This window comes from Bolinopsis microptera, chromosome 2 (genome assembly GCF_026151205.1).
Source record: "Bolinopsis microptera isolate Bmic1 chromosome 2, MBARI_Bmic_1.0, whole genome shotgun sequence".
NCBI classification, from domain to species: Eukaryota; Metazoa; Ctenophora; class Tentaculata; order Lobata; family Bolinopsidae; genus Bolinopsis; species Bolinopsis microptera.
The window spans coordinates 4,043,796-4,071,782 of NC_087073.1; the positions used below are offsets into that span (position 1 = coordinate 4,043,796).

Below are 27,987 nucleotides of genomic sequence, written 5' to 3' on the forward strand. Positions count from 1 at the left end.
AGGTACTGATGACTCTTTGGGACAATCAAAGCAAATAATGGCTTTGTGTTAAACTGTCAACAACTCATTCGATTTGAAGTAAGTAACCTTTAAGTTATAATTCCTTTTAAGAATTATTCGCAATTTAACTGTTCTGAGTGTAGGTGCGAATAAAAACCCATCACAGCATGCTTTGATATTTAATTTTATCAAAATTTAATTTAATTTCAATTTTTATCTGATGGAATTACCATAAGTTCTGAATGCCAAATTTGTGCATTTTTATAGAATCACTGTAGGAAGAGAAACCGATAGTTATTCAACAAAAAAATCAAGTAACAGCTATTAGTACATTATTTTTTAAATTTAATCAAACATTATTATAATTGAATATTCCCTTATTTGAAGTGTCCATGACACTTCGTGATCAATATTGAATCACTGCTTCACTATTAAAAGTGCCACTGTTCACGTAGTCTCTCTAAATACGTCTTCAACTTCAGTCCCCCAAACTCTATTTCCAATCCATTATCAGCGGTAGGGATCTCTTCCTCGGTAGGATGTTCACTGGTGAAAGGCGAAGAGGATGTATCATCTGTAACTTTAGTGATGGGCTCTGTGGGATGTTCAGTGGTATAGTATATGGACGAGAAATCAGTTGTAGGGTCACCGTTCTCCTCACAGTATAGATACAAGTCATTGTAGTATTGTCCATTCTTTTCAGTTTCATATGTACAGTGGGGTATATCTGTTGCATTATCTGGGCATGTTACTCTCTTTATCAAAGTGTTGATCCCACCTCCCATCTTATAGAGTTCTTCAGGGAAATATAGGTAATCCGCATTTGTTCTCATTTGTTGCATTTTCTTGTATCCACGACTCTCACAGATCAGATCAGCCACCTTGGAGCTGGTTCCAGAAGCCCCCACCGTTCCAATATCTACTAGTTCACCCGTCTCTTTTGTAATTAGAGCTGCAATAACCAAGCCCTCTTGTCCATCATATCTGTTGTCGATATCCTCCTCTTGACGAATCATGTAGAAGACAAGTGCCAACTCGGGACTATCTCTTTCCTTCGTCCTACAAGAAACCTCAGCAAATACAATCCCCTCTCTAATGCCAGCATCGTTTGAAGCATTGACTCGAGCTATAAAGAAAGAACTAAAAGGTAGGCCAGAGATCGTGTCAAAATTATCAGATGTTGAAATCTCAGTCCAGTTGGCAGTCCCGACTAATTGCCATTGGACATTATAATTTGTAGCTCCTTCGACAGCATCCCAAGTCAGTGTAACATTAGAGTATTCCGGGAAAGCATTCAAATTGGTCACTCCAGCGGTTGGGGGTTCAAGGATATTGAGAGTTATCTCATTAGAATAAGTAAATATAGGAGATAGAGACAGAGTGCAGCTAAACTTTCTTGCATCTATAGCCGTGACATTCTTAATGACGAGGGAAGCAACTCCACTATCGTTATCAATCCAGTAGTAGACTCTTTGTTCCGGATCTTCCAGGCTCACAATATCTCCGTAGATTGGGTCCGACCAAATGGATTCATTGTCGACTTCAATGTCGCCATGATACCGATTACGAGTATAAGGCTTTCCAGGTGTCCTAGAATAATCGTATACGTATATAATAGTGCATAAGATGGTCACTGCCTGCTGCCAAACAATTGGTCCATCATACATTGATGGGGCAACAGAAATTAGGATATCCTGTATATCGTCCTTTGTCCTAAAGGAAACCTCGGCAGGATCAATTCCCTCACGTATTCCAGCATGGTTTGAAGCACTGACTCGAGTTATTATGTCAGACCTGACAGGTAGGTCCACAATCCTGTAATTATTATAAGAAATTGTAATCTCTGTCCAGTTGGTAGACCCGACAAATTGCCATTGGACATTGTAATTTGTGGCTCCCTCAACGAAATTCCAAGTCAGGCGGGCGCTGTTGAATTCCGGGAAAGCATTCAAGTTGGTTACTCCAGCGGTGGGGGGTTCAAGGATATGGAGGGTGATGTCATTAGAATTTCCTTTACGAGATACCATACAACCAAACCTTCTTGTATCTATGGCCGTGACGTTCTTAATGACGAGGGAAGCAACTCCAATATCGTCATCAGACCAAAAATAAACTCTTTGTTCTGGATCTTCCAGGCTCACAATGTCTCCGTAGATTGGATCCGAATAAATGGATTCTGACGTTTCTCCGACTACCATGTCGCCATACATACGATTTCCAGGTTTCCATGAGCATAAAATGGTCACTTCCTGCTGCCAAACAATTGGTCCATCATCCATTGATGGGAAAACGGAAAGTTGGATACCATCTATCTCTTCATTTGTCTTAAAGAAAACCTCGGCAGATGCAATCCCCTCCCTTATTCCAGCGTCGTTTGAAGCACTGACTCGAGCTGTAACGAAGAAAGAAACAGTAGGTAGGCCCGAGATTGTGGAAAAATTATTAGAAGTTTCAATCTCTGTCCAGTTGGCAGACCCGGCTGACTGCCATTGGACCTTGTAATTTGTGGCTCCTTCCACCGCATCCCAAGTCAGGTTGGCACTGGTGAATTCTGGGAAAGCATTCAAATTGGTTACTCCAGCTGTGGGGGGTTCAAGGATATCGAGAGTGATCTCATTAGAAGCTCCATGACGAGGTACAAAACAGCCAAACTTTCTCGCATCTGTGGCCGTAACGTTCTTAATGACGAGGGAAGCAGCTCCAATATCGTTATCAATCCAGTAGTAAACTCGTTGTTCTGGATCTTCCAGGCTCACAATATCTCCGTAGATTGGATCCTCCAGGAGGAATTTATCGTCGACAAAAATGTTGCCATGAAAACGATTTCCAGGTAGCGAGCATAAAATGGTCACTGTCTGCTGCCAAGTAATTGGTCCATCATCCATTGATGGGACAACAGCAAGTTGGATAACACTTATCTGTTCCTTTGTCCTAAAGGAAACCTCGGCAGATGAAATCCCCTCTCTAATGCCAGCATCGTTTGAAGCACTGACCAGAGCCACGAAGAAAGAACCAGTAGGTAGGCCCAAGATACAGTAAACATTATTAGAAGTTGCAATCTCTGTCCAGTTGGCAGACCCGGCTGACTGCCATTGGACCTTGTAATTTGTGGCTCCCTCCACAGCATCCCAAGTCAGGTTGGCGCTGGTGAATCCTGGGAAAGCATTCAAGTGGGGTACTCCAGCTTTGGGGGGTTCAAGGATATCAAGAGTGATGGCATTAGAATTTCCTTTACGAGATACTGAACAGCCAAACGTTCTTGCATCTATGGCCGTGACGTTCTTAATGACAAGGGAAGCAGCTCCAATATCGTCATCAGTCCATAAATAAACTCTTTGTTCTGGATCGTTCAGTTGCACAATCTCTCCGTAGATTGGATCCGACCAAATGGATCCTTCCTCTTCTCCGACTACAATTTCGCCATACATACGATTTCCAGGTTGCCATGAACATAAAATGGTCACTGCCTGCTGCCAAATAATTGGTCCATCATCCATGGATGGGAGAACGGAAATTTGGATACCACCTATCTCTTCATTCGTCCTAAAGGAAACTTCGACAGATGCAATCCCCTCCCTTATTCCAGCATCGTTTGAAGCACTGACTCGAGCTGTAATGTAGAAAGAAACAGTAGGTAGGCCCGAGATTGTGGAAAAATTATTAGAAGTTTCAATCTCTGTCCAGTTGGCAGTCCCGACTAATTGCCATTTGACATTATAATTTGTAGCTCCTTCGACAGCATCCCAAGTCAGTGTAACATTAGAGTATTCCGGGAAAGCATTCAAATTGGTCACTCCAGCGGTTGGGGGTTCAAGGATATTGAGAGTTATCTCATTAGAATAAGTAAATATAGGAGATAGAGACAGAGTGCAGCTAAACTTTCTTGCATCTATAGCCGTGACATTCTTAATGACGAGGGAAGCAACTCCACTATCGTTATCAATCCAGTAGTAGACTCTTTGTTCCGGATCTTCCAGGCTCACAATATCTCCGTAGATTGGGTCCGACCAAATGGATTCATTGTCGACTTCAATGTCGCCATGATAACGATTACCAGTATAAGGCTTTCCAGGTGTCCAAGAATAATCGTATACGTATATAATAGTGCATAAGATGGTCACTGCCTGCTGCCAAACAATTGGTCCATCATACATTGATGGGGCAACAGAAATTATGATATCCTGTATATCGTCCTTTGTCCTAAAGGAAACCTCGGCAGGATCAATGCCCTCACGTATTCCAGCATGGTTTGAAGCACTGACTCGAGTTATTATGTCAGACCTGAGAGGTAGGTCCGCAATCCTGTAATCATTATTAGAAGTTGTAATCTCTGTCCAGTTGGTAGACCCGACAAATTGCCATTGGACATTGTAATTTGTGGCTCCCTCAACGAAATTCCAAGTCAGGCGGGCGCTGTTGAATTCCGGGAAAGCATTCAAGTTGGTTACTCCAGCGGTGGGGGGTTCAAGGATATGGAGAGTGATGTCATTGGAATTTCCTTTACGAGATACCATACAACCAAACCTTCTTGTATCTATGGCCGTGACGTTCTTAATGACGAGGGAAGCAACTCCAATATCGTCATCAGACCAAAAATAAACTCTTTGTTCTGGATCTTCCAGGCTCACAATGTCTCCGTAGATTGGATCCGAATAAATGGATTCTGACGTTTCTCCGACTACCATGTCGCCATACATACGATTTCCAGGTTTCCATGAGCATAAAATGGTCACTTCCTGCTGCCAAACAATTGGACCATCATCCATTGATGGGAAAACGGAAAGTTGGATGTCATCGGTGTTACCCATCTTTCCGTTGTCATCACTTATAACTATCAGATTGCATAGTGTTTGCAATACCACTACAGTGATGCAAAGTCTTCGTAGCATATCAGCTGCTAAAACAGTGAAAAATTACTTAAAATGTGCAGCGATGGTTTCACGTATCTTTAAAAGTAAAATTGAATGAACTTTAATCGAATCATATAATACTTATTATAAGATGTATTGACTATTGATACTTTTGTTTTGTACCGAGCAACTCTTAAAAATCTAAATTACATATTTGTAACTTGAATATGAAATATGTTTGAGCAACAAACGAGAGTGTGAAGAAACATCACCAATTTAATGAAACAGAATCAATGTCAGACCACACCGAGCTGCATCAGCACAGATGAAAACTGCACTTTCATAGCTTTGAGTTTAGAAAATATAAACTCAACCAATCATGAGTTGTGGGGCGTTGTAGTAATTTTCATTGGAGCATCGAAAGCAGCTGCTGTTGAAGAATTGGGCACAACAGTATGATCCAACACGTGCTTTGACTTCAATAACACATGCTTTGACTCCTGTGCTTTTATTCTACATTATCTGATGGCAAATTTATTCTTTTAAACTGGTTGTTGAGTTGCTCCGTTTTTATTAAAAGTTTGAAATGTTTTTTCTTTGTGATTCACGTGGTTCAAAACTTTTCAGCGCCTGGTATAAAGGTAAAAAGATGGTTGTTTCAGCACCTGGTATTTCAGTTCAGTAATTACACTTTTCAATACGTTTGTGCTCGCTTATCAGTTACTTATCATTACGTTGATAAGACTTGCTTGTTTAACCGGTGCCGTGGTTGTGTGATGTATAAATCGGAGAAATACGTGGCTTATAAGCTTGATGAAGTGAAAGATGATGCAGCTGAATGGATCCGGAAAACTCTTGGGCTTGCTAAAGTAGATCATGTTAACGCGTGTGCAGTTCAGAGTTTCAGTGGTAAAAGAGAAATCTCCAGGGAAGTCATGGCTCAGAGTCTTAACGCTGCGTTAAAAGTTATGTATAGACAGTCGTTGTACATTAATCAGCTAGAGAAATATAATCAGAAATTGCATTCCGATGTAATTGACAATCAGGGGACAGTAGTTGTATTGCAGAAAGAGCTGCTAGTTGCCAAAGACAAGCAACTTGATGACTTGAAATCTGTTGTTGTAGCATCAGTCGAGGATACTGTGAAATCAGAGTTGAAGACATACAGCGCCGCAGTACAGGCATCAAAAACCTCAGCAGCAGGTCCTTTGTTGCATTCGGATAGAAACATTTTGAAGAATGTCATCAAGGATGTTGTGGCAGAAGGAGACCGAAGTCGGAATCTGATGTTATTTGGTATTAAAGAGGAGAAAGGTGAGCTGTTATGCGACAAGGTCGCTCAAGTGTTGTTGGAACTTAATGAAAAGCCAAAAATAGAAGCTAGCAGAATTGGTTTGAACAAACCCAAGGATAAGAAACAAGTGGCTGACAGACCTGTTAAGGTGACTTTGACGAGCTCCACAATCGTGCAGCAGATTTTGACTAGAGCAAGGCATCTCCGTAGCTCAGAACGTTTCAGTAAAGTTTTTATCAGTCCAGATAGGTCTCCAGAGGAACGTGCCGAACAGCAAAAGCTTGTTTTAGAACTCAAGAAGAGATCAAACGACGAGCCAGATAAGAGACACTTCATAAAAGGAGGCAAAGTATGTAGTGTGGACAAAATTGTTGTTTGAAATGTGTTAAGACCGAGTTTTGCTTGGATTTATGGATTCCTGGTTCGCTAAGATTTTAATTTTTTTTGATAAGCTTCTAAATCATATTCGTCTTTCAACACAAGACTGTCAGTCTTCTAGAATTTTGTTTTGATTCGTGTATTAAGCTGATGTATTTAATCTTACTTCCAGGTCCATAATTTCGTGTGGAGTATATTTTTAGAGTTATTTAGGTTTTATATTAGCAGATTTAGGTATATAATTATTGTATATTATTGTATGTATAAATTCTTGAGTAAACATTAACCAGTAAACAAAGCTGGTTCCCAAAAAAAAAAAAAAAAAAAAAAAAAAAGTATAAAGATGGGCGTTTCATGTTATTGTTTTCTTGAGTGATCTTTTTGTTTTCACGTTTTTTTCTCTCTCTCTCTCCCTCTCTCTCTCTCTCTCTCTCTCTCTCTCTCTCTCTCTCTCTCTCTCTCTCTCTCCTTCTCTCTCCTTCTCTCTCCCTCTCTCTCTCTCTCTCTCTATCTCTCTCTCTCTCTCTCTCTCTCTCTCTCTCTCTCTCTCTCTCTCTCTCTCTCTCTCTCTATCTTTCTCTTATCTCTTGTTGAGCTCCACAAAGGTTGTCCACATCAATGCTCTTTTCACCATCTGCTGTATAATAGAGAATGTTTTTAGAGCGCCTCTATTCACTATTTATCTTCTGAAACGGCCAACATTATACTTTTTTAAATTGGGCCTTCTATAAACAGTCTTGGAAGAAGGATGACCAATAAATCGGATTTTTTAGAAAAACGCTGTGTTAATATTGAAAGATGGCTGTACTTCAACAAGATAATACTGACAGTTAAAAATTAAATTCCGAATGTATGAAGAGGAGGATACCAACCTCCACCAATCTATTTTACGCAGCTTTTTACCTTTCTGGCTATCCAATAGTACTAAATGTAACGAACAAATAACGAATCACAATGGGTTTTGGGGGGTAGAACTTTAACTCAATAAGTAATATCAGAAAAAATCGGATTCCTACTGAGTCCCAAACAGATAAAGGTCATCGTTAACAGCAAAATGTCACTGATTGGTCTGAAATAAATAATATGGCCCAGGGCCCTTCACAAAGACAAATTTGAGTACCTGTGTCACAAATTCAACCACCAATATATGTACTATCTGAGCTTCCATTTGTGGTTGAACATTATCAATAGTCAGTTTCATAAGACACTACACTTGAGCCAATACATCAGCTCAGGGATTTAGGTGTCAGAGTGTCAAGTGATGTCTCTTGGTCCTCTCACATACGAGCCATTGCAGATAAAGCTCGCCAAAAAACATCATGTGTTTTCAGTGTATTTCACACACGATCTCACTCCATCATGCTGACGCTATACAAATCAATGGTTCGATGTCTGTCCATTATCAATTATGGCATCCCTCAAAAATCAGCGATGTTCAAGAACTGGAGAGTGTACAGAAAGCATTCACCGCCAGAATATCAGGAATGCGCGATCTCCACTACTGGGATCGCCTGGTCTATCATATCTATCTCTAATGTCTCTTCAACGAAGGCGGGAGCGATTCGTCATTCTCCACATGTGGAAAATCCTCTACGGAAAGACCAGCAATGATCTGAACGTTCTATTTGTTTCACGCCCAAGGCTTGGAAACCTTGCAGTAATTCCATCAAAACGTAGAACCACTTCAACAGCAAACCTCACCTTGTTTGACAACTCATTTGCAGTTCAGGGTCCTAAATTGTGGAATGCAACGAGCGAGACTTTACTTCGCTATGGGGTGGTCAGAAGATGTGATGGCCCCGTCAAGTCTTGACGAAACTCAACATAGGTCACATAGGTAGGTAGTTGTGGCATATCTAGGTTATTGTAATGACTTATACTTTGGTATCGGCGAGAAGCTATTACTACAAAATGCTGCAGTCAAAGCTGTTAAGTTGGGAAATACAAACACGACCATATTTTTTGTTGTTGTTTTTAAAACCATCTTGAGGATGACCTGATCAATCTTCACTTACAAAACCCTATGCCATTGCCACTTCATAAGTAATGGAACATAGTTAGTTGCTTAAGATTATCTTACACATTTTGTTTGAAAGCTTCTAAAAATGACAGCCTGTCGTATCGATTATATAATACAAGTCCAAAATCCCCATTTCGTAAGGGACATCTATTAGCTGATGCATTTGTCACTGATACCGTTAAAACTCCATATCTCTAAATGCAGGTATTACATAAGCATGCCTATACATATAGGTATGTATAGATTCCGACTTGTGACAGTTTTATCAATATCACCTCCTATGTTTTAATTAAATGTTGACGCTTTAATCAGGGGTGGTATGCCTCATTTAGTAGGTTTGTTACGGAAATGTAAGTCTTTGGTTAATGTGTGTTTTCGTGTTACCACCTGACTTTCTATAAGACAAATTTATGGGAACATGTCACGGCCATGGACTATAGAAAATTGAAAACTATGGTGGCTTTTTTCATCGGCTACAACTACAAGCCAAGATGTGTTAATATGACAAGGAAGAATAAACAGAAGCTGTTACAAGCTATCGAACATTTCTTATATAAAACTTTTAACTTCTTTAAACAGTTGGACAGTTACAAACCGTGAGTTAATAAGCCTCGCGGATATTTTTAATAAATTACCCCATTTTAAAATCAGGACCGTCTTTGTGCCAATATTTACTTTTCCGCCGACCCGCAGATCAATTAGATTTTGGCACCAATTAGACGTTACTTCTGGTCAGCAAACCACACGTCCAGCATTAGCCACAGTAAGACGTTCACACATATAACTTTCCCTGCCTGAGTAGGATGTTTAATGTTGTAACCTGTCATTTTGCCTGTTGTTAATGTATCGCAGTTTTGTTTAAATTAGTTAGCTACACCAGCTTGTTTGATCCTATGAATCGTATTGATGAAGGTCGTGGTCTTCTCTGATTCGGAGAGTGTTGTGTCCTACGCGTCCTCAGTCGAACCCCTCCCTGTTGTAGACTCTGATTCGGAATCGGAACGGTATGACAACTTCCAACTTAATAAGGATATCATTAACAAGGAGTCCCTGGGCAGTAAAAGTCTCGTCCCTCCAAGATATACACTTCCCATCCTCGCTACAACCTCTTTCCACTCACAACCACTAGATTCTCCCCCAATACCGCTTCAAGTGAAGTTTGCAGACCCCGCAACCAGCAGCGGATCAGACCACAGTACTGTCAGAGAGTTGGGATCAGGTGATGACAGCTCTGAAAGTGATGGGATTTACGAAGCTCAGGAAGATATACGGTTGTCTAAATACCTGAACACTTATGAGCCACCTCAGACAACCTCCAAAACTAATCTGGGCACTGAAAATCAGAACTCCAGGACAACTTCCTGCTGCGCCTCATGTGCAGGTTAGTTTTTATGTAATCTATTTTGTCTGCGCAGCATCGACGACAATCGGCATCGTACAAATATGGGAAAAATGCGGCTAAAAATATTCGTTTATGACAATTTATTTTGCTTTGAGGATGTAGCTTTATTGTTTTTGATTTTGTACACGATGTTATTGGCTCTAGCTCTTCAATGTTGTCTACACTGTGCAATCCGACTGTAATTATGTAGTCACATCATCAACTGTCCTGTAGTTGTGATAAAGTAATATCAAACCTTATCTGCATAGAATAAAATTAACAGTTAACACTAACAATTTCAAGCAAACATTGTCGAGTAAATAACTTGAATTAAATTTAAAAAAAGAATAAAGTTTTAGAAGTCTTAGAAATTAAATTGATTCGTAACGATCAGGCTGAAATAAAACCAGTAATGTGATAAACTTTATCACATTACTGGTCAGTGGTCAGAGTGACCAACATGCCCCTCTTTGAAGGGTGCCCCTCTAAACGCCCCACGTTGGTCAGTATGTGATAAAGCAAGACAAAGAATCATAACTGAATGTAATCTTTTAATTTCCATCCTATTTCAGTCCCAAACTTTAGTTTTAATATTTATACAAAGTCTACATTCCTCTATCTAGAAATAATTAGTTTTGTTCTCGTTTCCGAATATTGATCATGTTTAGCGAAGATAGACACATCTATTTTTAGCTCTCAGGATGTTCCCCTGCTTGTGAAGGCATGCTACTTGTTATAAACTGTGTTTTATCGCATTTTTACTGTGTTGCACCGAGTATTATTCGTCATAGCATAATCTTCATTCCTTACATGTACCATTATTAAATAACTTGTCAGTGATTTAACGTAAATCAGCAACTCTTGACTGGAGATTGATACTACCAACTATTTGAGCATTTTACGCAAATCCTCCTGTGATCAAACAATCAAATTAGTGCTACTAATTCTTAAATTTCAATGTCAGTATCCGACATCAAGGTCGCCTAAACTTACTATTATCTCAGTAAATTTGATATACAAAAAAACACGAACAGATCAAAATGAGGCTAATATACGCCTGAAATGGGAAGCTAATACCCGTCCCAGGACTCTGAGAGTACATCATTCACAAGTAACCTGATTATAAGAATATTGAATTACATGATTGGACCCAATACCGGTGATCAGAAAATGATAGTTTATATTATACTGGTCCTCCGAACGAATACCTTGCTCTTGTTCTCGTGTTTTGATATGATTTAAACTGCCTTGCTTACCCCCTGATCTTTGTTTATATGTTTGTTTGGTTTATTTTTTCAATTTTATATCGATGAGTGCTTCACTAATCAGAAGTATTAGAATGATGTCTGAATTGGTGGAATTGGAGCCGCAATACTCCCGGATAGAATCGCTTCAAAGCATATCTAAACGTAAGTTTACTTTTTTGTGCTAGCCTAAATTGGTCAACTAAGCAGTTGGTTGCGCACAGTAATTTTATAATTTAAATGTCTCGAGTGTTTAAAACCTTTTCTCCGTGGAAATTAAAAACGAGATATGTACTTCAATCGTCTTCCAATTCCCTTGCTCACAAACTTGCCTCCAAGAATTGGGATCTCATTGGATAATATCTGGTAGATAATTATAATCATAGATGAGAGTATTTCAAGTTTGGTATTTATCGTCTGCCTTTCTCTGCGGAATGATCACCAGCTAACATTACCTACGGTATTATATCAGTCATCAGCGCGTCTTAGGAGAAATAATTATGCTTCATAATTTACTACACGATTTGTTCTGCCTTGTTCTTGTATATATCAGAGGTCGGTTGGATCCAGGCAGATTTGTGGTACGCATTGTGCTAAGTATGGAAAGGAATTGGTTAATTGTTTGCTAAATTGATCTGGCAGCAGGTTTATATTTGCTTCTGTGCTCAGCCATTGTTCACTGAAATATGAGCTCAATGATCTCCTCCCCAGACCCCACCACTGGTGATGATCGTGTTGTTGACGCAGGATTATGTCTCCTTTTCTCCTGAGCCGATAAATCCTTTAACCTTACTTTGAGAAGCATGTCCTACCTGTCAGATCCCTCTGTTAAACAGGTCACGTGCCTGCTTCAGGCGGCTGTAATTGGCTGCTAGCCAGGAAATACCGCTCGCTGATTGGCGGGTGCCCAGGTTTAGAGTAGCTCACAAACTGCTAGGTGTTGATACGGAGAGAAACGTTACAGGGTTTCACCGGTGTCGACTCTCCTAGAGAGAGAGAGAGAGAGAGAGAGGGAGAGAGAGAACTACTGAGGGTATTATATTGAGAGATACATCGAGCAACTGCTCACGTAGTCAAATTTCTTGTGAGCTTGTTACCAATGCTCACTCTCAATGTACGCTTTCAATCTTTCCTTCTGTTTCTTCAGTTCTGAGCGTGATTTTTAATTTTGATGTGATTTGTCTCCCCAGATTAGATAATAATAACAGTGTACTCGGTTTTAGATTTCATTTTGGTTTACCGACAAAAATAGACTGTAGCTGTTATCATAATATATAATATATTAATATCTTATACATAGTATAGTACAGTATACAGCGCGGCGCTGTAATATTCTGTATTTCATAGCAACACATGTCATATCTCGCTGCAGTTTGTTCTATGCCTTGCACTGACTTGTCTCTGGTTGATAGCTATCCTGCATAATATCTAATGCTTAATGTGACCAATTACCTGATTACATACGCCGCGTAATTTGTCGAACTTCTTTTCTTTTCGATCCGCCCAATTTTGAAAAGTGTGTATTTTTGCACTGCCGTAAGTTTCCACGATTGTTTCCGCTTAATGATATGTACAGGAAATGTAGGAACTTGGTCATGTTACTGTTTTTTTGATAGGAGTAAATTCTCAGCTCATTTAAAGTCGCCATGCCTTGCTCATCTGACGACTGCATCGAACAGATAGCACAGTTCGTGTGCCATCAGAGTAAGTTTTATTCACTTTCATCTTTCATTCTAGATCTTCTAATGTTGATGCACGAAGATTTGATATCGCAGCACTTTTCATTAATAATTATCCTCTTTAAGATACAAATTGAAAAGCATCTTTTATACCGTGTCATTCTCTGTTTTTGATACTGGCCAATATTCAAAATGATAATTTCTGTACGATTATTAAATATACGATACGTTGAATTACCATAGCCACCTTCCCGTGAAAGAATTTTGGTACGAATATACATTATACATTTTATCTGACATATTATGTAAAATTTTGGGTTTTCTTCGAGTGGCTTAGCAATTTAATCATATCAAATTACTTGTTGTCCTTCATAGAATAAACTGACATTTTAAAATTCAAGCTGATTTGCCTCAAAATTAGGTGTTAAACCATGCTAATTTAAAAATCACCTCAATTCAAACGCCGTAAAATTATTCAATAATTGGAGTGGGAATACAGATGCCGAAAGCTTGTGGGCCATTTTAATTTTCTAACTCTAAACAAACTCCCAATTAATTCAAAAAGATACCTGTCATTAACTTTCAAACACATGTCGGAATTAGAGTGCTTTCTGCTTCTCATTTTACATCGTTTAAAATTATCTTATCCTCCTGAATTATAGTACTACAGTCTGTAGGAACCTGCAAGGCATGCAGTAATGTTGGAAGGATAATAGAAATTGGAAATTATAATGGTTGATGTACCCCTCAATGTGGCTGTCTGTATTGGCATTGTTTCCGTTAATTGTCTATTTTAATGATAACAAAGCATCGCTAAACAAAGGAACACAGACAGGTACTATTGTAATAGCAATTCGCATGTTCTATACTTCAGTTTGAGGTTTTGTGGCGCAGCGATTATTAAATTATTTTGGTATTCGTCAAATTTAGTAGTCTTTGTACAATGAAGTATTCAATTAAGAAAACTCTCACTTGAGCTCTGAAGTTGCAACAGTTTGTTTTTAAACTTGAAAACCTTAAGAGTTACTACTATGCAGTTCTGTGCTTCCCGACCACTGCCCAGTAAGTTTGAAATAAAAGAATAAGCCGCAACATCCTAACTACCTTTTTAAAGTTTGCCTTTATTGCAATGTTATTGTAATATTAAACGTGGTGAAATAATCATGTATAAACTCAACAAACTGCGTCACACAAACCATTATTAATGTCAATAAACTGATTAAAGTTTAGTTTCTATTTACTTAGTGTCTACTCATCTGTTGATATTTTTATTTGTCTCTCTCTAGATTTAAAGTTACAAGAAATATAAACACTAGAGACTCCCATTACATTAGTTACTGTATGTGATATATTAAATGGTAGTAATTAAACTTACAACCTACCGCGTGTGAGCTGTTAATAAGTTTTTTAACACATCACCAGCATCGACTAAGTTTAAAACGGCTCGAAACCTTGTCCTTAGCGCCGCGCCACCAATACACACGTGTTGTCAAACAACGATTCCCGCGCTGTTTATTCTGGTCTTTAATAGTGGTCCTGTTGACAAACCAGTAAATATACATGGCATAATTAATATCACATATATAATATATAATATAAAGTGTACAGCAAGCTAAAAACGGACATTTCAACAACTTCACGACGCCCAAGCTTGATTCAGCTGTTTTTGCAAAGTAGCGAGGGACTTTGATGTATGATTTGGAAATGACCCACTAATTGAGCAAAAATGTACAGTTACCCAAAGCGATAGATATAGGACACAGGTGTCAATTTTGGCTGGTATTACAGGTAAGTCGCGACTTGCGAGTAAGCTGGAGCATGCCGAGACGCTAAAAAACATCAAGCCTTATATAAAACGTTTATAATATTTTGTCAAGTATGTCGTTTATAGGTTGTTTAAAGCGGTAGGTATGTGACATTTGAAGGCTTAACATATGTTAGTTATTGGATGTATGTGTTTTTAGGAAATGTTAAAAGGTCAGATTTACTGAGCAGCCATTATTTGTAGAGGGGTTGTAGAGGGGTAGCGCCACCCCCGTTAGCGCTACTTGTAGAATAGTAGAGGGGTTGACACCTCAGCCACCTCCGTTAGCGCTACTTGTAGAGGAGTAGAGGGGTTGACACCTCAGCCACCTCCGTTAGCGCCTACTCAACCACCTACCACAGCGTCTAGACAACAAAAACGTCACAACACCACCAATTCTAACATTCCTTACATATGAGATTAACTTATTTGATATTATCAGTTTGACCGGCAGCTGCTGATTGCTGGCAGGATACACGCACACAACCGTAATACTGTCTACTTCACATATATTTACGGTGGAATTATTTCATATACCTCAAAATTAGCCTTGTCTTAAATTAGCGTGGTGTTTTAATGTCGCTAGTTAACTTGTACAACGTGTGACATAAGTAGTTTCTGGCCACGTGACACATTGTTATATACGGACACGTATAAATAAATGTTTGACACTTTCCAGCTTTCTATTTGTGAACGAGAGCTCAGTCGGCAACCTACACACTTCTGAGACAACTGTAAATGTTTTTTGCAGTGTTTTGTGTAGTTCAGTGTACTGAATTTGCCTGGAATTGGGTTTGCTCGGCGCATTCTTTTCTACTCGCTCACACTACTAGCTTACTTCCCGTCTCGGTTCTTTCTAACGTTCAGTACGATATTATCCGCTGGATATCCATTTCGTACTCGTTCGTGCGTTTTTCTTGAGAGTTGATGAACCCAGATAAATTCTGGCCATTATTAGATTCCGTGACTTTCTGAAAATTTCCCGTCCATATTCCTTGGTATTCAGCCTGCAGTTCCGCATAATTAGCATTCTTCAGCTTCTTCGTAACTAGTTTTGTTAACAATGCAACAGAATTTAAACTATATCGTTAAGCCGATTATATAAAGTATATATCCCATCTTGTGATATGAAGGACTGAGGCTGGTCGTGTAGATTAAAGACGCGTTCTAAGCTCCTACACGTCAACAACTGCTATTATGCGCGCTCCATATTCTAATCGACATGCTCGTGTGTCGTCGGTGTAGTCTGTCTTCTGTGCTCCTTGTAATCTGTGTCAGTGTAGAGAGAGAGGGTGGTTGATTGAGAGATTTTGCTTATTTGAGGGTTTTGTTTATCGGAGATGTTGTTTCTGTTGGTCGTTGCTTTTTTGGGCGTGTAGATTTTTTGGGCGTGTAAGTTGTCTTACACATTTTTAAGAGATATCAAGATTTCAATCGAATAATTGCAGATTAGAAGTATCAAACGAAAATAGCCACGTACAACAAAGATACAAGATACAACAAGCTAACATAATTGAATTGACCCGGAAAGTCTATATGGTTCACAATATCGAGTCGTGTGTAAAAGTGTAAAGTCATTGCAATTGAATTGGGTGTGAAATTATGTAATTACTGTATATCATTATAAGTTGTCGTTGCTAGGTATTGCCTTGTAAGTTGTCTTCGTTTTGAGTCAAAAACGCAAAAAAAGAGGTTGGCACTAAATTTCTTAAACGGTGTGGTGAGAAGTCTGATTAGCAAGCCTATCTTTAACACTCTGAATAGTAATCGTAATTACTATTTGTAGTTACTGTCTGTAACTACGATCGGATAACTCTCTGTCGCCAAGTCGTTGCTAGGAACAGTTTTCCTAACAGATGTTGTGAAACAATCACGACATGACACGTGACAATTACTGCGAATAACGAACAGTCCTGTTATTTGGTATGCTCGGTAAATCGTGACTGTATCCGCTTAAAAGCGTTAAATAGTTTCAAAGTGCCACATTTTTGCCATCAGAAACAAAACTACGACGCTGACAGATATAGAATACTGAAGTAAATACAGGTAGACAGTAAACACTAAATAGACTTATAATCCAGCTAGATTGTACCCAATTTATGTAATTACCACGCCCTCCTTTGAGGGTTGGCAGGAGTTTATTTTCTGCATATTCATTCAGGACGGGCATGTTATGACTGCAACAGTGCAAATAAAAGGTTTTACGTATTTTGATGACAGTTGAACATTTACTAATTTGTAGTAAAGCTGAACAAGCCTGGCTTCTCTCTACTTCTCTACTTTAGACCAGACTTATACCTGCCAATTGTAGCTACCTGCTCAAATTTGATTGGGTAAATTCTCAGGTTAATGGCACAAATTATCAACTCTTCACTAAAGTTAGCGGTCTAGGGTATCTTTACTAGGTAGTTCCTAGTCTCGTCTTTTTAGGTTGCTTGTTCCTGGACTGGTTTTCTCCTGAAGTAAAGAATCTGTCTTCATGTTGTCTCAATTCAGTTCATTTTCAAGAGTGTTCAGGTTTAGTTAAGTTTTCATTGTTATGGCACAGCCTGGTCAACTCTTACCCCAAGATACAGTCTACTTAGAAATTGGAGCGGCAATCCTTGAGGAGTTTGTTTACTGGTAGTTATTATCATTAGTTGCACATCTATCTTACCTGAGTTTAAGTCTGGAATTTGAGCTGAGTTCTGGAATGTAAGCTTTGCAACAACGTCATTGGTTGTGCTGCTAATCATTAACCGTACTGTAATTAAAAACCGGTAATCAGATCACTTACATCCAGTTTCGTGTCGTCCAATTTATTTGCTGTTAGTCCATTTTGATGATCGTAAATATGATTTTAGTAGAAAACTGAAAGTGTTTATTAGTGAAAACCAGGAAATCACGCAAGTAAGTGGCCTCCTTAGTAGGGGTAATTAACTGTGAGGCTGAGTAGTTCGTTAATGAGTAAAATAATTGATCATTATTACATATTAAAGTCGGTGACCGACAACTAGGAACCTCTCATTTCGGCCTCCCACAGGTATCACATCACATGGCCCAATCAGTGACGTATCATTTGTGATGTGATCCATATTATAACCATCCTAACAGCCGGGCAACCAAGAACCTGGGTAGGGTTCACATGTCAGTTTAGTAAGTAGCTGTGTATTATGAAGTATATTAAGAAGTGTTTGAGCTCTCGGTATGTGTTCACATTACGGACGTGAGCCGGGTCCGAAGGATGTGAGCCGGGTCCGAAAGGGGCTGGTTCTCGTATCCAAGGATGTGAGCCGAGCATGCAATGGGAGTGATACGAGACATAAAATCACAAGTGCGGGAGTTGATCAGCTGTTAATATACAACCGCACTTCTGGTATATATACTGAAACGTGAACATGAAGAGTATCGGTTTCAATTCAACATGCCTGCTTTCTCCAAATTCATCGAAGGACAGAGAGGATCTCAACAGCTGGTGGACACGGACGGTTACATCTACTCCAGAAAGAAGGCTAAAGATACAGCCATCCACTCTGCTTGGCGATGCCGGAAGCACAACCCTCCTACCAAGTGTCCCAATCATGCCTACCTCAACCTGTCAGATAACGCTTTATCCCTTGGCTCCAAACTCCACAACCACCCTGCTGACAACGCTGCACCACAGAAGCGTGAAGTCCTCTCCTCACTGAAGCGGAAAGCTGCTGAACAGCCCTTGTCGGTGACCCAGAACCTCCTCTCTGAAGTCCTAGCAGATTCAACCTCAGAAGCTAATCAGACGCTACCGAACATGGAATCCCTCGCTCGGGTGGTACAACGCAGTAGAGCCAAGGCGTCCGGATCTGCACAGCACTCTGAAGCGAAGACCTCAGAAGAATTCCTCCTCCCATCTACCTGCACCTCCACGAGACGGGACGAGCCCTTTGTTCTCTTCGACGGAAAGACAGATCGGAACGTACGAGTCGTTGCCTTCTCTACAGCCCGGAACCTTGCTACGCTGGCAGAGTACAACAACTGGATTGCAGACGGCACGTTTTACGTCGCCCCGAATATATTCACCCAGAGCTATACGATTCATGCTTGAAACTGGTACAATAATGATTGACTTTGAGAAAGCGGTGATGAATGCGCTTCAGAACAGTTTGCCAGGGTGGGATATCAGCAATTGCTACTTCCATCTCTGTCAAGCTGTTCAGAAGAACATTTCGAAGAAGTTTAAAGTTTTATATTATTCTGATAAGATGTTTGCTAGAGCCGCAAGGCTGGTTGTGTTTCTCGCCTTTGTCCCAGTTGCTGATGTTGAGGAGGTGTTCTACCAAATAACATACTACATCCAAGCTAACTATCCTCAGTTAATGGTTGTGGTAAATTATTTCGAGAAAACCTACCTTGGGTCAGTAACTGTCGACAGTGAGGAAAGGGTTCCTCCCAAGTTTCCTTTGACGTTTTGGAATCACTATTCCAAGACGTTGGAGGATCCGGAGTTTCCCCGGACCTCTAACATGGTCGAGGGTTTTCATCGTGGATTTAAATCCAGGGTGAATCGACCCAAGCCGACCGTGCAAGAGTACTTCCGTGCTATTCGGGAGCAGCAGGTGATCACTGATTACCATATCGATCGACTGGGTGTTGGAAAAACCCCTTCTAAGAAAAGGATTAGAAGGAAAACTTCCAATGACCAGTTGTTCCAGATCTGTTCCAAATACTCGGATTGCTCTAGCAAGGTTGACTATCTGTTTGAGATTGCCAAATACTTTGGCCATGAGATTGATATTGAGTAATGTATTCTGTATGTAATTATTATGTTTGGTTTGAACTATCATTATCTTGAAAAAAATCTTTGTCTTAATTAATGAGTGCAGAAATATATACAGCACAGCTGTGAAATCGGTGGACACCTGAAAGTTTAAAGTATCTCCAGAGGTTCCTAGTTGTCGGGGACATGTCATGATTGGTTCCTAGTTGTCGGAGCTGATTGGATTTCCCAAGCTTGCATGTTAATTAGTTAACTAGGTAAAATTGAAAGGTTCCTAGTTGTCCGTCAGCCATTAACTATTAAAGTTATTGGTCATGAGCCTTGCTGAGACATCAATCGATAGCCTACGATTTTCACTGTTGAGTATCACGCTTGTAAGCTTGTAATTTAATAATTTTATTCTATAATAAATCATCAAGGCAAGGCCACTGGTTGATCTTGTACTTACAGCACGTATAGGAATGTGTGGGTACACTGTAATAATCACCACTCTAACTCAGTACAGTGTAAGCAGAATGTAGTGCGAGGAAACCTGTTTTCCTCTTTTAGCCAGTCCTTGTAATTAACAGTAACGTTACTGTGCGTTTAATTATACGTCTAATTCTGCAATGTAGCTCATTTAGCGTGCAAAAATATAATGTGAGACTGTGCTTAAATGTGCGAGAAACGAAAATCGATGTGTGAGACAGTGTGAGGGAAAGAGAAAGCGAAAGCGAAAGCGAAAGTGAAAGTGAGAATATGAAGTGTCCCTACGAGATTCCTCTCAGCTGTCTTTACTTTTATTACGATTGCAAGAGCGACGTGAATTACAGATGGTGTAAGTTAACATAAAACGGGGTGTGCGGTTGTTCTTAATTGCCCTGAAATTAGAGCTAATCCCATTAAATTAGTTGCTGTCCTAGTGCAATAATCTGGCAGTAAACAAGATATGCAAAGCAGTTACAATTACTCAGTATACTCACCTATAATTATTTGAAGTTGACAAATTCCTTTTCTTCTTTTTTTTTGTAAATTACTATTTTCGGTGTTGTGTAATATTCTGTAACCAATAATAAGTAGTTGGTGACAAAATTGTATGTAACAAGTCATCGTGAATATTAGCATAATAAGGTGTGATTAATTTAATAAAAGTGCGAAGTTATCAAGTTAAGTTTAACAAATTAACAGGAAACCTGTTGATTCTCACAAGTTGAGCTCACTCAGGCGTTACTTGTAGTCTTACTAACAGCACCTAACCACGCCCTGCTAGAAAGTTGTTACTAACAACAACTAACCGCTTGTTATTTCAGCAATGTTGCCTTACAAGACGTGGAAGAGTGTAGTTTGGTTCCTACTCACGTGGCTACTTACTATAGGCCTGTTAATCAGTGCGTGTACTAATTGGTGGCTTGTAGGTCAGTTAATACTGCACACTTTGCACTTCACGACCTGCCCCACCCCTCTACACTATACACTCTACAGTTTACACAACACCCCCCCCCCACCCCGCCCCTCTACACTATACACTCTACAGTTTACACAACACCCCCCCGGCCCCTCTACACTATACACTCTACAGTTTACACAACACCCCCCCGGCCCCTCTACACTATACACTCTACAGTTTACACACTACCCCCTCTTCATAGTTCATACTGTACAGTGTGTAGGGAGCACACACTGTTTTTGTGTCTATTCTCAGTGCTCTTTACCGAGTTTACACACTTTGGGAAGGGGTACACTATTTTTATTATATAATACTCACAGTGAACATTGTCACACGTGTAAAAAGAAACATGTTTTACATTCCGGCTAAGTTAATTGTTCACCTAGTTTCCTCTGTTGTCTAGCTTAACAATTTACTTTAAGATCTCTGCTAGCTGCCTTAGGCACTATACTAGGTAAATTCCACTGTATATTTAAGATCATCTCTTCGCAAGGCCTATAGGTATTATATTAGGTACTAATAGCATAGGTAAATTCCTTGAAATGTATAACTGTATATTTAAGATTATCTCTTTACAGGACCTCCCGACTCAGACGGAGAAACTACACATATCGGCTTCTTCCAAGACTGCTCAGTTAAAGATGTTAATAAAACAGTAAATGGGACTGAGCTCACTCAATCCTTATTCCGTTGTAATGGTATCAGGACGGACTTTCAGTCGCTTGTAAGTCATCGGTCCTCCTGTTTTAATTTATTTAATATTTTAAGTATTAAGTTTAATTATTTTTTCAAGTGTTAAATGTTAGTCGCCATCAGGCTGGTTTTTGGTATGTAAATAGTTTTCATTCCTTGTATTTATCACATGTCGGGGTATTTGTGCCATTACCTTAATACTTTTTAACACTTTTTACTAAAGTTGTTAAAGGCTTTCTACCGACTATTGAAACCTTGCAATTGAAACAATGGCTTCGAAACACAGACCAATCACACTCACTGAAATTCAAACACATGCTCAGCAACAGGCAGCATGTGATAAAATATTTTAAATACCTGTTCGAATTCTTACAACGACCAAAATCTTAGATTTCGCCACCAATCACGGTCCGAACTATTTGTCTGGAATTGAAATACTTGACTGATTCAGTAATGATCATTATTCATTACATTACGACTAATTACGTCATATTATGCATTAACAGGGACTGGGGACAGCTATTAGATTCCTCAGATGTTTAAAATAGATAACGTTTTGCATGAATTATCAAATCGCGCTTCCATTATAAAGTATGTTTTAGATAGTGACCACTATAATAAGTGACCGCCATATCCCTCAGATATTGTTGATAGTGACCGCTATATCCCTCAGATGTTGTTGATAGTGACCGCTATATCCCTCAGATATTGTTGATAGTGACCGCTATATCCCTCAGATATTGTTGATAGTGACCGCCATATCCCTCAGATATTGTTGATAGTGACCGCTATATCCCTCAGATATTGTTGATAGTGACCGCTATATCCCTCAGATGTTGTTGATAGTGACCGCTATATCCCTCAGATGTTGTTGATAGTGACCGCTATATCCCTCAGATGTTGTTGATAGTGACCGCTATATCCCTCAGACTCTCAGATATTGTTGATAGTGACCGCTATATCCCTCAGATGTTGTTGATAGTGACCGCTATATCCCTCAGATGTTGTTGATAGTGACCGCTATATCCCTCAGATGTTGTTGATAGTGACCGCTATATCCCTCAGATATTGTTGATAGTGACCGCTATATCCCTCAGACTCTCAGATATTGTTGATAGTGACCGCTATATCCCTCAGATGATATGTTGTTGATAGTGACCGCTATATCCCTCAGATATTGTTGATAGTGACCGCTATATCCCTCAGATGTTGTTGATAGTGACCGCTATATCCCTCAGATGTTGTTGATAGTGACCGCTATATCCCTCAGATATTGTTGATAGTGACCGCTATATCCCTCAGATGTTGTTGATAGTGACCGCTACACTAGGAGTAGGGATATTGTCCCTGTTTTTCCTGACCATCCTCACTCTGGTCTACTGTTTCTGTGATCAGCTGACCGCTTGTGGACGCTCCTTCCATACCCTTGCTGGTATCTGGCAAGCCACATCATGTGAGTATAAATTCACGTACCAGTACCATGCAATGGTACTTCCATGCTGTAAATCTAACCATACTTAGTAGTATAGCTGTATAGTATAGTATAACCTCAAAATTATATTTAAATTATAATTATAGTGCTATATATTATGCAATGATTCTATACGTCATGTCTTAACTCTCTAGTACGATTAGCTGTTCAGTATTCAGTCATCATAAGTTACCAGAGACATTTTTAAGGTGTATTGGTGTATTATATAGAATGTGTTGTTCAACTATTCATATTTTCTCCTCCATCATCTGTTAAATACCTCTGTAAATAGTTCCCGCATTTCCCAATCATAACCACCTGCAAAATCTCAACACTCTGATAAAACTATCATCACCTAAAACTACAAGAATATGGGCGTTGCCACATTGCCACGTTGCCCACATTGCCACACAACCACAAGGTAGTATTTGCTTTCCAATCAGTTAGCTCCCAACAAATATCAGGCCTCTGTACAATAACGTGTTTCCTAATAGATATTTTGTGTTTGAGTCAGCTGTTATCCATGCTGATGTGGGCGTGGTTTACTTCTCCTAAATTGCCTGCTCTATAGAAACTCAGCCATGTTGGAGTCTTGTGCGTATAATGTAATACTATAAAGAACATCTTGTACGCAGAATTATAGTAATTCACAAATCTTACCGCTCGCAATTTGGGAGGTCAGCTGAGCTTGAACTTGGCTGCTCGCCTGAGCAATGATTCCTTTTGTGAAGAGCAACTATGACAGTTAGATACCGTGCGCTGCTAAACACTTGTCATTAGGTCCCTGTCATACCTGCAATAACACACCCGCAGCGCCTACCTACCTATAGTATGCATAATCTCAGAGTTCACACATCTGTTATTCAAATATATCCCAATCATTGAACATTGGCAGCTCTCCCTCAAGCAGCAATCTCTCTCTCTCTCTCTCTCTCTCTCTCTCTCTCTCTCTCTCTCTCTCTCTCTCTCTCTCTCTCTCTCTCTCTCTCTCTCTCTCTCTCTCTCTCTCTCTCTCTCTCTCTCTCTCTCTCTCTCTCTCTCTCTCTCTCTCTCTCTCTCTCTCTCTCTCTCTCTCTCTCTCTCTCTCTCTCTCTCTCTCTCTCTCTCTCTCTCTCTCTCTCTCTCTCTCTCTCTCTCTCTCTCTCTCTCTCTCTCTCTCTCTCTCTCTCTCTCTCTCTCTCTCTCTCTCTCTCTCTCTCTCTCTCTCTCTCTCTCTCTCTCTCTCTCTCTCTCTCTCTCTCTCTCTCTCTCTGATCTACACAGTTCAACTAAAGGAGACTAGGGAGAGGGAGAAATGTGCCGTTTACCTGGGTATTTATACCAAAGAGAAGAAGGTTAAAAGGTTGAAACTTAGTCCAGGTCGTCTGCGTAATGAGCGATTACCTGTCTACCGCCGGGGTTTGTACCTGATTTTGGATCAACTGAGAAACCTGGACTTAAACAAGACCGTGCACAGTTTACAGTGTGCATGTCGCAAAATAACACGGTTTAAATTAATGGTGGTGCTTATGATCATGCTGTAGGATGGAGTTGTTTAAACTGAGCGTGTATCAATATGGTATTGGCATGTTGATATATTTACTCGTTCGAGAGTAGGATATTTCCTCGACTACTACACGCTATTATTCATTCAACGACTCACGACTGTGAAACTTTTTTGAAGAGCTATAGATTGATTAAGAGTATGCGGAAACTTATCTCTCTGGAGTAGAGTCATGTGACATGCGGGGAAGGCTCTGAGTGGCTAGATCCTGGTGTAGCACTGGGCACGGCATTACTGGCTATTATCTAGATTCTAGACAGACTCAGTACTCTGGATTCGAGTGTACTGGTTATAGGTCCAGTGTAATCTCTCTCGGCTAAATACTTGAGTGAGCTTATTTTATCATGAAAGTATATAGTATATGTATTCAGCATTCAACTTGTGTACAAGTGCAATTCAGTATAAATAAGAAACCTGGCCAACACACCGAAGAAATTAAGACAGTTTTCTAGGGTTTTACAGTTTAAAGGGTTATCTTAATGTACTCATGACATACTTGGTGACTTAGTGTTAAAAGTTGGTTTGTCAACGTTCAACAGTGTGATATTATCAAATCCAGACGTTCACCGCTCACTGGACAATCAAACTGTTCTGGACATGTCATGTTAAATCTTTTTATCAACTGTCTTGTCGGTAAACATATCTTGTTTTGCTTAACGAATCCTTACTTTTCCAAATATATCGACTCTCTTCTTTTTCCATCACCGCCTCCCCACTAACTACTGACCCCTCACTAACCCCTCTTTCTCCCTCAGCTGTGTTGGTGTTGATAGGGGTGTTCCTATTCCCGATCCTCTGGGAGCAGGACTGGGTAACAAACGTTTGTAAGAGCAGCAAGATATTTGTGTTGGGGGATTGTGTACCTGGGTACTCTCTCTACCTCGCCATAGCTTGCTCTCTTCTGGGATACTTTGTCGCAGGTTTGCTTTATTTACGGTTATTTTATAGATCACAATGTAGATTAGATTCTTGTGGTTATTTTAGAGACCACAATGTAGGTTAGATTCTTGGATGATTCAGTTTTATGTTATGGTTTAAATAATTTCTGATGAAATTTTTATGAAATTTGCAATCTGTAACAATAAAGTCACAATTTGAATATATAGTCTAGCTGACATAATACAATTAGGTTGAGTCATACCGTTTACGAGTTACTTAGATAAAGTAACTGTTGTTATAGTGATCGATTCATAATTTACTAACGGTCGATCAGGCAGAGTTCGTAGTATTAATCCTGCAATTACAAGTATAATTAGTGAAATGTCTGGTTAGTAACGATATTTATAATATTGTAACGATATAACGGCGTAATCCAGGTCCATATTAACAGAATGTGGACTTCCGGTACATTTCACTGCATTTCTTCGCTACCTAACAAATTGCCCTGTCTAGTCCTTGTAACAACAGCAGTTATTACTATTGGTTGTTATGTAGATTTATAAGAAATTGTCGTACTGTAGACTTCATACTCGTACATCCGGGTAGCATTTAAAGTGAGTAGTCATTCAGATCTCAGTGCTATTCTTAGAACAAAGACAACTCTTGATGCTGAAGCAATTCAGATTTAAATGTTAGATTATGATTTGACCCAGCCCTACTGGCTCTGAATTGTATTGTACGGCTGAAGAACTGTGGCTGATAACAATGGCCCTCAAATTCAGACCTGTATTTACAGTGAGGCCTCTGTAAACTTGAGTCACATGATATCTTCAAGCTACACGTAGAAGACGTAAGCTGTAAGGCTAATTTTCTGAACACAAAGTAGGCACCGAAAGTGTGTAAAGAGTGCTATTCAGAGACAGGAAGAGTGCGTGAACTCTTAAACTTGATGTGGGGAACAATGCACAGTGCAGATTGGAGATGCTGTAAGCTTGCTCTCGCATATTAGCACTCAAGGATCACGGATAATGTTTAGTGTAATAATGTAATCATACATTAAGGAATATTGGAGATTTCCTCTTACTTTTGAAAGTTTTAAGCTGATATAATAAAGTCCGTATTACAATACTGAATACTCTAAGCTTTCCTGATTGAGTACTCTAAATCTTGCTCTGCAACTGATCCTCGTGGATTTAATTAAGGATTGATGGACTATAAACCCCGTACTTCTTAACTTATCAGCTTTATTCAATTACTTATCAGTCCTTTACCTTATGTTAATACTGAGGCTGATAAATTGCGATACAGATCGGTTATTTTATTCGAGAGAAAACTGCAAATTTGTACGGAAATAGGCATGTGTTCACGTACACCTGACTGGGAATTAGGGAATACCATCAGCACTAAATTAACTGATAACGAGAGTTCATGCGGTGTGTGGAACTCGGTGAGTGGAATGTAATTATCGTTCAATTATTGGAGAACACGTGGCTCTAGCACTGAAATGTGACTTGGCTATCGAATTACAATGACACCCTTACCAGTTACCACCCTCTTCCAAGTTAATTACTCCAAGAATCTGTACTGATAAGATCTCAGTGTCCAGACCTCCTCAATATAGGTCTAATTTTAGAGAAGTTTATGTGTATCTGGATATTGAATGACTATCAAGACACGTGTAGTTTTCACGCTGTAGACTGTACCCTTGATCGCTTTAGGCCCGACCGAAATTCGATCTGCCGCTCTGAACTTTAAAGATTGTTTCATAGTGTACCAATGACAATGATTATATTACTTCATCGTGGTCATTGTAACCAAAGTACGTTAAATCTCATGGATCTATGATTTGATTAAGTTAGAAACTTGGTCCAGGTCCGGCATGTCCAGACCTCCTCAATATAGGTATAATTTTAGAGAAGTTTATGTGTATCTGGATATTGAATGACTATCAAGACACGTGTATGCATGCATGAAATATTACAATAACCTAAATCTCTAAACTTATGTTACATTTTCAGGGTTCAGTACATCACTTGATGTTAAGACGTTCGACGTCACCGAATTCGGCAGCATGGAAAGTCTGGACACCTACAGCTACAAACGGGAAATATGAACCCCAGCACTAGAAAATAGCAAACATAGAGTTTTAACCCAAGTTTTTGAGATCTTCGAGTAAGATGTTTTATCTCTACATTTTACAACCAAGGACTATCTATGAAGTTCTAATACGGACATCTAATTTATGTTAACGCTCTGTACGTTGATCAGCGACCTCACAGTTCACGCTGTTATGCGACTGTATCTGATTGTAGGCTTGTTGGAATTGTTTTTAATTTTTAAAACAAGAAACGATTACTTATCAATGATTAATGAAACTGTTCTTTAATTAAATGTGATTTGCTTTTGTTAACTATTATTTTACTCTCTTGAAACTTTGAGAGACCGTATTTTCTCTGCTTATATTTATTTACAATTGCATTACGTAGGCTGTTATTTTCATTTTATTGAAATTTGAATGTATTTACCTGTTCAATTTTTTCATCAATTTCCTCTTTCAATTCTCTTGAGAATAGATATTTGCCATGAAATCTCT

At 39.4% G+C, this 27,987-nt stretch overlaps 2 protein-coding genes across 10 annotated transcripts in view; one reads left to right on the forward strand and one right to left on the reverse strand.

Annotated features, from left to right (window-relative positions):
• Positions 1 to 27,939, forward strand: LOC134826556 (LHFPL tetraspan subfamily member 6 protein-like). Of its 4 annotated transcripts, XM_063838959.1 has the most exons (7): positions 1 to 78; positions 12,798 to 12,871; positions 20,672 to 20,776; positions 21,387 to 21,532; positions 22,804 to 22,954; positions 25,271 to 25,435; positions 27,413 to 27,939. In XM_063838959.1, exons 2-7 carry the CDS (start codon positions 12,814 to 12,816, stop codon positions 27,505 to 27,507), a joined length of 720 nt encoding a protein of 239 aa, XP_063695029.1. In that variant the 5' UTR covers positions 1 to 78; positions 12,798 to 12,813; the 3' UTR covers positions 27,508 to 27,939. The 4 variants fall into 4 exon arrangements, with proteins under 4 accessions (XP_063695029.1, XP_063695026.1, XP_063695027.1 ...); XM_063838956.1 differs by lacking the exons at positions 1 to 78; positions 12,798 to 12,871 and adding an exon at positions 9,415 to 9,923; XM_063838957.1 differs by lacking the exons at positions 1 to 78; positions 12,798 to 12,871 and adding an exon at positions 11,130 to 11,332.
• Positions 1 to 27,987, reverse strand: part of LOC134811711 (phosphatidylinositol 4-phosphate 5-kinase type-1 alpha-like) — a 102,103-nt gene that overhangs the window by 26,253 nt on the left and 47,863 nt on the right. The window lies entirely within an intron of this gene.